This window comes from Salvelinus fontinalis, chromosome 4, assembly GCF_029448725.1.
Source record: "Salvelinus fontinalis isolate EN_2023a chromosome 4, ASM2944872v1, whole genome shotgun sequence".
Lineage (NCBI taxonomy): Eukaryota > Metazoa > Chordata > Actinopteri > Salmoniformes > Salmonidae > Salvelinus > Salvelinus fontinalis.
Genome location: NC_074668.1, coordinates 83,764,955 through 83,776,503, shown reverse-complemented (window position 1 = coordinate 83,776,503; position 11,549 = coordinate 83,764,955). Strand labels below are relative to the sequence as shown.

The 11,549-nt window shown below is 43.5% G+C and overlaps 1 protein-coding gene across 1 annotated transcript in view; it reads left to right on the top strand.

The window, feature by feature from the left end:
* Window positions 1-11,549, top strand: part of glceb (glucuronic acid epimerase b) — a gene marked incomplete in the record, with an annotated part of 90,814 nt that overhangs the window by 48,856 nt on the left and 30,409 nt on the right. Inside the window, 1 exon segment of the mRNA XM_055921706.1 lies at window positions 5,278-5,807. Coding sequence (XP_055777681.1) covers window positions 5,291-5,807 — 517 coding nt within the window.

The following is an 11,549-nucleotide window of genomic DNA, read 5'->3' as shown; positions in this document are numbered from 1 at the left end:
CCCGACCACCCCTCTCCTAATTGGAGTAAACGAATCGACAACACTCAGACTTCTACTTCCAGCTGATACATCTTTCAGCTCCCCTACCACCCCTCCCATCTATTTCTGAACACCATCCAGTTTTGGTTTCTATTTGGTATATATTTTTCAGCTGTGATGTTTCACAAAAGTTCTGAACCTTTCTATTCTCATAGTGTCTACAGATTGTAAATAAAATAAATTACTAAGAGCATTATTATATTATTGATAATTTGACTGACATTTTAAATCACCCAGCACTCAAGGCTGTTCTTAAGATAGTAGCCTATCCTGCCTCATATCCTGTATCATATCATGCCTTTACTCAACACGCTTATTAGAGAGAACTGTAACTTCCTAACTCCTGGCGTCCTTGTCTGGCTACATGCTTGTCCTTGGTGTATAACTTTGTTGGAGACCAGAGACCATTATGGTTGTAATTTGACTCGGCGTTGCTAGGGAAGATTGCTCCCATTGTGGAATTAATGCGCGTTCATTGTGCTGACCTTTAGCTGTGGCTGGATTAAGCTGAAGCATTGAGATGCTCTTGGAAGTAATGATTTTCTACCCTCTCTCTCGCCTCCTGTATTGTGCGAAGGCCGAGTCGTTGCTGCATCTGCAACTCCTAGCGCCGTAAGCTGTAATTGAGGGGGTTTGCCTATTGATTTCTCTCAGGACGATGGAAATGCCAGAAACATGGCCGACGACGTGAGTCTCGGACCTGCGCTGATTGGCACTGTTAATCGGGTGAATGAATCGACGCGTCTCGTTCGCCTGGTAGACGTCTACTCCAGCCTTTTTATCTAGTTTTGACCCTCACCTCAAAGTGTTTCAAGTTCTTAATACCGTTCTTGTAGACAAAAGAGTTTAGCCACAACCAAAGAGGGACTGTCTGTGATCCACTATTTGGAAAACACTATTCTAGCTATTTACTCCTTGTTCACCCTCCACCCCTGTGCTCATTTAAAACTGCCAATCCTGACAGATGCGCTATGTGAATTGGTCTATGCAAGCCTCTGAAGTGGTAGTTGAATGTTTTCCATTCCCGACCCTCAAGCGGAAGCAGCTGCAAAAGGCGTACACAAATAAACTAATTGCCAATGCTGCTCGTCATCACATTTACCATAATGCTGGTTCTTTTCCTCAAGTTAATCTGCATTTGATTCTCATCAACTCATCTGCAGATGCTCCTCAATCACCTTGCATCTTCTTAAGCGGTTTAGTCTACTTTGTGTAATCAATATTCCTTAATTGATCACCCTGTGGAGCCCAAGCCTGTCGGCTCTGTCTAGAACCGTGAGCTGTGGAGCCCAGACCTGTGGGCTCTGTCTTGAACCGTGAGCTGTGGAGCCCAAGCCTGTCGGCTCTGTCTTGAACCGTGAGCTGTGGAGCCCAAGCCTGTCGGCTCTGTCTAGAACCGTGAGCTGTGGAGCCCAAGCCTGTCGGCTCTGTCTAGAACCGTGAGCTGTGGAGCCCAAGCCTGTCGGCTCTGTCTAGAACCGTGAGCTGTGGAGCCCAGACCTGTGGGCTCTGCCTAGAACCGTGAGCTGTGGAGCCCAGACCTGTGGGCTCTGCCTAGAACCGTGAGCTGTGGAGCCCAGACCTGTGGGCTCTGCCTAGAACCGTGAGCTGTGGAGCCCAGACCTGTGGGCTCTGCCTAGAACCGTGAGCTGTGGAGCCCAGACCTGTGGGCTCTGCCTAGAACCGTGAGCTGTGGAGCCCAGACCTGTGGGCTCTGCCTAGAACCGTGAGCTGTGGAGCCCAGACATGTCGGTGTAGAGCAGTAGGCTAGTGTTGGAGTGTGACTATCTGTGCTGTTTTTCCCCACATCCCAACACCTCTCTTGTTTGTATCAATGAAGCTCCCAGATAACACGTTGCATGTGTTTTTGTTGAAGATGTTGAGAGCCACACATATGGTGACAGTAGTAGTGGTACAGCAGAAGTACACGGAGTATACAAAATATTAAGAACACCATAATATTGTGTGTGTGTCCTCACATTCCCTCAGAACAGCCTCAATTCGTCAGGGCATGGACTCTACAAGCTACAAGGTGTTGAAAGCGTTCCACAGGGATGCTTGGACCATATTGACGCCAAAGCTTTCTTGGCTTGTGTGGTATCCAGATAGTCATACGGGGATATTCTGTAATATCGGCACTGATCACAAGGGCCGCGGTTTTCAAACCCCACTAAAACTCTACAATCTGAGGATGAACAACGCTAACAAGTACATGTAAAATCCCATAGAGAATGCTAATAAATGCTAATGATCGCGTTGTGAATATTTTTGTACAGTTTCTTACTGAACTATACAAGTAACTCAAATGCTTCACAGTTTGCTGCACAAAACAAATATTAGCCAGTGAGGCTCTTGCTCTAGGAGGGGATTCTCTGCTGTTACCAAGTGAATGCTTGATTATTTATTGTTTTGCTACATATTTAACTGCAGAACATTTAGCACATTTTAGACACAACTTAGTAGTTATAGCATATCTAGCCGGCAAACATTTAGCTCTGAATTCCAATCTGTAATTAGATTACCTGGTGCATGCTGCACAACAGTAAAGCTACTCGCAAGGCTCCGGTCTGTCGTCATCGTCGTATGCTTGTAAACAAATGCCACGTGACTGGGGACTACCGTAAGCTTCATAATAATGTGACCGGTGAAATGAACGCAACATTTATCTCCTAACGTATAGCAGAAGTTAAATGCAGGTATTTACAACCAGTTGAGTTGACAGCCGTTTAACACTATTTTATTAGTGTGTGTGTTTCCCCCTCTGGAACGCTGTGACCTTTCACCTGGAATTGTTTATTTAAATCTGAGGGGGAAAAAACACTTTTCAAAAAAAGTATTCATTCTCTTTGATTTATTCCACATGTTAGTCTGAATTTCAAAATGTATATGAAAAGAAATGTTCTTACCCATCTAAACACAATACATGTTTTTGGGGGCTATTACATTTAATACAGATATCTCATTTACATAAGTATTCACACCCCTGAGTTAATACTTTGTAGAAGTACCTGTCGTGTCTTTGCTATGACAGATTAAGTGATTCTATTCTATAAAATAATTTCTCTGTAATTAATATTACCTGATTAAACTAATCATGTAAATGTAATTACTAGGAAGTCGGGGCACCACGAAAGAATGCTTTTTTGAGCTGTTATCTTCCGAATAAACTCTTAAAGACCTGGTAATCTTTTACATCAATAGCAGTCAATAATTAATCGTCACCTTATTCAGTCTCATCTGAACATCGTAGAATTGTTGGTTATCTTCACGAACTCTGGAAAACAAGTTGAATCAGCAGTACAACATTTGGTTTAGTTAGGTATTTAGTAAATAAATAGTTAATCACACAGAATTACATATACACAGTATGGATCATACATTGATTACTAATTATGTCATACAGGAAGACGTCCCCAGCGGACGGATCCGATATGACGGCTGGTTACACAAAGAAAGGTGGTTGGGTTTGAATGAAAGCGCAGGAAGACTGAACAAAGGGATTGTGTCCCTAGTGGACTGCAATGCAGCTATGCTATCGTAAATACAGAATCTTATGCATTCTACATAACCGCCCATTTGGAAAAGGAAAATGCAAGAAATATTTACTCTGCTTTGCGTTTCGATAGGTTGTTCGTAGGTGGAAGGCCGGGTTGCCCAGCAGAGATCTCTTGTCCTCTGAAGAATATCTGGTAGAATGGAATACGTTGTAGTACCGTCGTAGTGTGGTAGAACAGATACTTTGTCCGTCCTTTCCTAGCCCACGTTTACAGCTGCTGCTGCTAACTCAACGGCTAGGCGGTATCACTTCTTTAGTGAATAGGAGTTCAAAGTTCATACCAAGTTGCCATACTTTGAGCTCATGCTGAAGTTCTGTAGTTTGATATTAGCCCTTTTAACGTCTGGACTGGAGTCCTCACGTCCTCGGAACACAAATGTTACATTTTCGTAAAGGGCTTATGTAGTAGGGGAGAGAAGGGCATGTTTCATAGTTCACAATCAATGTCTGTTCACTTGGGCGAGGCCACTGAGTGAACAGAGCTTTTACTCTATGAAAACCATTCTCTCATTTAGGAGCTAAAATTACATTTAATCTTTTCACAAATAGTTTCTTATTTAAACATTTCAATTGCACAATTCCATGTGAATTTGATAACTAGGATGTGTAGACTTCCCAAGATAGGATGACAAACTATCATTAGTAATAATGTCTCAGACGACAACTGATTTGACATCATATTCATTAAGTACCAACGCATATTTTCAGCTGTTTGGATTACCGAAATATGGTTCCTTTCCCCACCCTTTTGATGTTATCAGAGTCCCTCTACGTTAACAAAGGGCTTTCCACGAGTCACTCTGTAGAGTAGAGAGCGAGGAAAGGGGGAAAGGTATTTATGGGGGTCATAAACCTCACCAACAGGCCAACATCATGACATACCTTTGGCAGAGATTAGTCTTTCTGGGTAAGTCTCTAAAGAGCTTTCCACACCTGGATTGTGCAACATTTGCCCATTATTTAAAACATATATATATATATATATATATATATATATATATATATATATATATATATATATATATATATATATATATATATATATATATATATATGTTTTAAATAATGGGCAAATGTATATATATAATCTTCAAGCTCTGTCAAATTTGGTTGTTGATCATTGCTAGTCAACCATTTTTCAGCTCTTGGATTTTCCAAGTAAATTAAAGTCTCAACTGTAACTACCACTCAGGAACATTCACTGTCTTCTTGGTGAGTAACTCCAGTGTAAATGTGGCTTTGTTTTAGGTTATTGTCCTGCTGAAATGTTAATTAATTTCCCAGTGTCTGGTGGAAAGGAGACTGAACAAGGTTTTCCTCTAGAATTTTGCCTGTCCTTAGCTCCATTCAGTTCATTTTGGCTGCCTGTATCTACATTGGGAAGTTTTCAGACCCATCCACAATACTTATGTAAATCTGATATTTCATTTTTTTTTTTAAATTTGTAATAGATTTGCAAAAATTTATAAAAACCTTGTTTTTGCTTTGTCATTATGGGGTATTGTGTGTAGATTGGGGGGGGGTGCGGGCGATGACGATTTAATCCATTTTAGAACAAGGCAGTAACGTAACAATGTGGGAAAAGTTCTGGGGTCTGAATACTTTCAGAAGGCACTGTATGTGTCTTATATACTTAATGTTGTGAAAGGATACTATTAATAAGTCTGTTTCCCCCTGTGCAGGCGTGCTGTGACCATGCGTTGCCTGGCGGCCCGGGTCAACTACAAGACCCTGATCGTCATCTGCGCCCTCTTCACCCTCCTCACCGTGCTTCTGTGGAACCGCTGCTCTAGCGACACCGCCCTGCGCTTCCTCCCGCGGGCCCCGCCGCCACCCCCCAGCGCCAAGGGGGGCGACGCCAGCATTAGCAGCCAGCAGCAACCTCCGCAGCCCCCGGAGCCGCCGCCCATAGTAGGCGGAGCTGCCGGCATCAAGTACGAAGAGATCGACTGCCTGATTAACGACGACGTCACGATAAAGGCTCGGCGGGACGGTGCTGAAGTGTACTTCCCTTTCAGCTGGCTGGAGAAGTACTTTGCCGTTTACGGCAAGGTGGTGCAGTACGATGGTTACGAGCGCTTCGAGTTCCAGCACAGCTACTCCAAGGTGTACGCGCAGCGCGAGCCCTACCACCCGGACGGAGTCTTCATGTCCTTCGAGGCTTACAACGTGGAGGTGCGCGACCGCGTCAAGTGCATCAGTGGAGTGGAAGGTGAGTCAAATCCCTTGAGGCGCCAACATTGATCCGTGACACTGTCCACGAGAAAAGGCATTTTATTGCAGCCAACCACATTAGAACCGTTATTTTGATTCACCTGGCGCACAGGAAATCAGAGCTAGTCTATCAATCCTTTAATCGCCTTAATTACTACTTATTGATCAATACTATCACGAATGTATGGCCTTATAAAATCTTATTTGTTTCTCCACAAATGTAGTTTTCTTCGTTTGGGAATTACAGAAACCTTGAAAAAATAGAAAAATAACAAAATTTCATATTTTTTTGATTTTGGGTTGTAGTATGATCCAACAAGAGACTGTTTGGTTAGCGATGTTTGTGTAGCGCTCTTGTGGTTGGTGAGTTTGCAAAGCAAATGGCCACTGGATTGATGGGAATGTTCATGATATCATTCTGCCAGGTAGGCATAGGCTACTTTGTGGTAGACATTTTAAATGGTAAGGTTTTTGGGAAAGCCTTTCCATCTAACAGAAGATGGTTATAATTAGCATCATCGCTAACGGCTACACAATGTGCAGACATGCGCTCGCACCGCAGACACGGGCATTCCTCGCCGCGCAGACACGGGCATTCCTCGCCGCGCAGACACGGGCATTCCTCGCCGCGCAGACACGGGCATTCCTCGCCGCGCAGACACGGGCATTCCTCGCCGCGCAGACACGGGCATTCCTCGCCGCGCAGACACGGGCATTCCTCGCCGCGCAGACACGGGCATTCCTCGCCGCGCAGACACGGGCATTCCTCGCCGCGCAGACACGGGCATTCCTCGCCGCGCAGACACGGGCATTCCTCGCCGCGCAGACACGGGCATTCCTCGCCACTTCATAAAGTTGCAGGAAAATACGAATCACTGATTCATTCTGTTCTAGTCTTGTCTTGGACAAATTAATGTGTTTTCTACCAAGTTCAATACTTTTTTGAATATTGTTGAATTCCGTTTTAATATCTGGATTCCGTGATTCCGTCCTCATTCTCTGCAATGTGGATTTTATAGGGCTCTGTGAATGGTCCCACCCCAAGACCAGGATTGGAAAAGTTCTGTGAATAGTCAAATGTCAAAAAGCAAAGTAGCCCAACATTCATTGCCTTTGTCCCCAACTCCATAAACCCTCCCTGCAACTCCATAAACACCAGGAAAGGAACTACTTAAGCTCTATCACACACTAGTTTATACATGGCACGTCAGGGCCAGCACTTAGTGGTTATGTGCAAAGCAGTCTGAACGGACCTGTCTTAAACTCGTACGGACACTGTCCTTTAAGAGCCATTTAGCTGCACAGTCCGTAGGAGAATTTTCCAGGAAACCAGGCTTGAGAAATCCACCTTTGGCCCCTTGTGAATAATGCACCATCATTGAGTTGCATTAAGCAAATGAAACTGGGATTTGATCAGGCAGATCACGAGACCTGATTGTGGCAACTTAATGGAGCAGCATTTTGTGCTTGTACCGATACGCCTGGGTCTCCTGTTTCACAACGTGGAGATGGTGGACTATTGTTAGACAATGAAGTATGAGGGTCTCCATGTGTGGGTACCTGTGGTTTTAGTCTCTGATCAGATATCTGTGAGGTGAGGATGTCGCTTATTTTCTGTGTGAGTGTTTGACACCTACACCTACAGCACCCGATGTCACAGGAAGGCCAAAAAGATCATCGACATCAACCACCCGAGCCACGGCCTATTCACCCTACTATCATCCAGAAAGCGACGTCAGTACAGGTGCCTCAAAGCTTGGCCCGAGAGACTGGAAAAACAGCTTCTGTTTCTCAAACTAGACACTAATGTACTTGTCCTCTTGCCCAGTTGTGCACCGGGGCCTCCCACTGCTCTTTCTATTCTGTTTAGAGCCAGTTTGCGGTTGTGTGAAGGGAGTAGTACACAGCGTTGTACGAGATCTTCAGTTTCTTGGCAACTTCTCACATGAAATAGCCTTCATTTCTCAGAACAAGAATAGACCGAAGAGTTTCAGAAGAATGATCTTTGTCTGGCTATTTTGAGCCTGTAATGGATCCCACAAATGCTGACACTCCAGATTCTCAGCTAGTCTAAAGAAGGCCAGTTTTTCAGTGGTGCTAACATAATTGCAAAAGGCTTTTCTAATGATCAATTAGCCTTTTTAAATGATCAAGTTGGATTAGCTAACTTGCCACAATGTCTACACTGTATTTCTGATCAATTTGATGGTATTTGAATGGACAAAATATTTACTTTTCTTTCAAAAACAAGGACATTTCTAGGTGACCCCAAACTTTTGAACGGTAGTGTGTGTGTGTATGTATATATAAACTCAGCAAAAAAAGAAACATCCTTACTGTCAACTGTGTTTATTTTCAGCTAACTTAGCATGTATGAACATAAGATTCAACAACTGAGACATAAGCTGAACAAGTTCCACAGACATGTGACTAACTGAAATGGAATAATGTGTCCCTGAACAAAAGTGGGGGGGGGGGGTCAAAATCAAAAGTAAGTCAATATCTGGTGTGGCCACCAGATGATTTAAGTAAAGCAGTGCATCTCCTCCTCATGGACTGCACCAGATTTGCCAATTCTTGCTGTGAGATGTTACCCCACTCTTGCACCAAGGCACCTGCAAGTTCCCGGACATTCCCGGACCTCACCCAATCCAGCAGGTCCCAGACGTGCTCATTGGGATTGAGATCCGGGCTCTTCACTGGCCATGGCAGAACACTGACATTCCTGTCTTGCAGGAAATCACACACAGATCGAGCAGTATAGCTGGTGGCATTGTTGTGCTGGAGGTTGTCATGATGAGCCTGCAGGAAAAGTACCACATGAGGAAGAAGGATGTCTTCCCTGTAACGCACAGCGTTGAGATTGCCTGCAATGACAGCAAGCTCAGTCCGATGATGCTGTGACACACCGCCCCAGACCTCCACCTCCAAATCGATCCCCCTCCAGAGTACAGGCCTCGGTGTAACGCTCATTCCTTCGTCGATAAACGCGAATCCGACCATCGCTCCTGGTGAGACAAAACCGTGACTCGTCAGTGAAGAGCACTTTTTGCCAGTCCTGTCTGGTCCAGCGACGGTGGATTTGTGCCCATAGGCGACGTTGTTGCCGGTGATGTCTGTTGAGGACCTTCCTTACAACAGGTCTACAAATTGCAATGTCCATCTCACAGTACAGACATTGCAATTTATTTCCCTGGCCACATCTGCAGTCCTCATGCTTCCTTACTGCTTGCCTAAGGCACGTTCACGCAGATGAGCAGGGACCTTGGGCAACTTTCTTTGTGTTTTTCAGAGTCAGTAGAAAGGCCTCTTTCGTGTCCCAAGTTTTCATAACTGTGACCTTAATTGCCTACCGTCTGTAAGCTGTTAGTGTCTTAACGACCGTTCCACATTCGTTAATTGTTTATGGTTGATTGAACAAGCATGGATAACAGTGTTTATACCCTTTACAATTGTCAGGTTTGTGCCTTTCCTCCTTGTCAATCATCATTGGCTCATTGGTGAAATTAGCATTTTGACTATCTTTAATTAAGTCATTCAAAAACCTTTATTAATGCAATTGTAGACAGAAGTTGACAAACAGCAACATAGCACGAATGTTCTCAACATAGCACGAAGGTCTCAAGTTCTTTTATTAAACCGACGTCCCGCCTTAGTGATGTCACTGACTACGTCATTACCTTTTTTACTCCTGAGACCAAAACCCTGCATCCACAGCCATACAAACATAGAGTTTCAGTGTTTATCTAAAAGCTAGGCAATAAATGTCCCCTCCCCAAAGTAGATTTACTGTGGAATGTCTGAGTCGTCTCCCACACTCCCCTGCAGAGTTCTGTCTCAGTCACACATTATAAGAGAGAGAAAGAGCAAACAACTGTGGAACAATTCTACAACTATAATGAATATATATTTAGTTAATCTGTAGTCTAGGACCATATAAATGTAAGGGGTCTTATATAATCAATTATTCTAATACATCAAACATTTGTACAGCCCCAAATCATGACCCCTAGGTGAATACTGTCACATGAAGATCTGTGAAGTTAATTTGTAAAATTATCTTTGAAAGACAGGGTTCTGAAAATGGGACGTTTCTTTTTTTTGCTGAGTTTGTGTGTGTGTGTGTCTCACACACACTCTGACATTGCTCGTCCTAATATTTATATATTTCTTAATTCCATTCTTTTACTTTTAGATCTGTGTGTATTTTTGTGAATTGTTAGATATTAATGCACTGCTGTACCTAGGAACACAAGCCTTTCACTACACCCGCAATAACATCTGATAAATACGTGGATGTGACCAATAACAGCTGCTAAATATGTGGATGTGACCAATAACATCTGATAAATACGTGGATGTGACCAATAACAGCTGCTAAATATGTGGATGTGACCAATAACATCTGATAAATACGTGGATGTGACCAATAACAGCTGCTAAATATGTGTATGTGACCAATAACATTTGATTTTGATTTGTGTGTTCTATTTGACTATCTTGTGGGTTGTGAAGTATGCTTCGTGTTGGTGTGTGGGTAGGTGTGAATATGTCGGCTATAACACACGACTTGAAAAGAACACAGTATCTCAGAAGCTCACACACATTGTCTGCCTTTGTCCTCAGTGCTCCACTTACTGAGCCGGAGTGTAACCAAGCGTCTCCCTACCTCTATGTTCGTCCCTGTCCTTACTGCTCCGCCAGTCCACTTTCATTTATCTTCTCTGTTTAAACAAGAAATTCTCCCCAAGGATGGCCTTGGGTTTTTGTTCTGCCGTGACTACAGCACAATGGAGTGAGCATCCCCCCCCCCCCCCCCTCATCTAGCAGTATGTCTCCTCTGCATCTCTCGTTCTCTCGCTCTCGTTCTTGTGCTGTGTCTCGCTCTCCTTACTGGAAGTCACAGCGATACTGCCAAGTGTGGAAGGAGAGAACATCTCTCCTCATGTTCCTTCCATTTCTCTCCTTGTTATTTCTCTCCTCTCTGATGCCTCTCACTCTCCTCTCTCTCTCTCTCCCTCTCTCTCTCTAGGGGTTCATTTCATCATATGCCACTTCCACTTTCTTGGCTTAGTCAAATTCTGACCGTAAATACATATTACAGGCAGGCGTCATGCTGTGAGTCCTATTATTCTACATGGTATTTATGGTCATTGCATGGTAGCTCCCATGTTGCTGCCTAACAAGTAATATTTAGTTCTCTATGGATGTTGTACCATTGTAGTACCCTGTAATATAAATTAAATAGAAGGTGGATGTGACTAGTACAGAAAATCATGATCAAGCGCCATTGAGATTAATCAGGTATAAACAGCGATTATTTTTTGCCCTTCCACATTGTTTTAACTCAATCAGACATGGCTTGATAACAACCTGCTTTTCTTAGGGAAATTCCAGATCCTTTTGGAAATCAGGAGAATCCAGTGAAGAGTGTGTGTGATGGCTAAATAAAAATGTTGACTTGTTCTGTGCTGATGTGATTTCAGGCTTGATTAACAAGACAGATCCCATTTACCAACGGCATGTCAGACGTGCACCACCTGCCCCTCCACCTAAATGCAATTAGACTTTTTTTTTTTTCTGCAAACATAATCTTACTTGATTTGTTTGTAAAGCCAATTAAGAAGGCATTGGAACTCTAGCTTTGAGGCCTTGTTAGCGTTGGAATCAACAACGAATAATGCTAGCTTTAAGAGAATGAGAACGCGGCCAGCTAGCCTTCTATAATTAGAACTGGGCC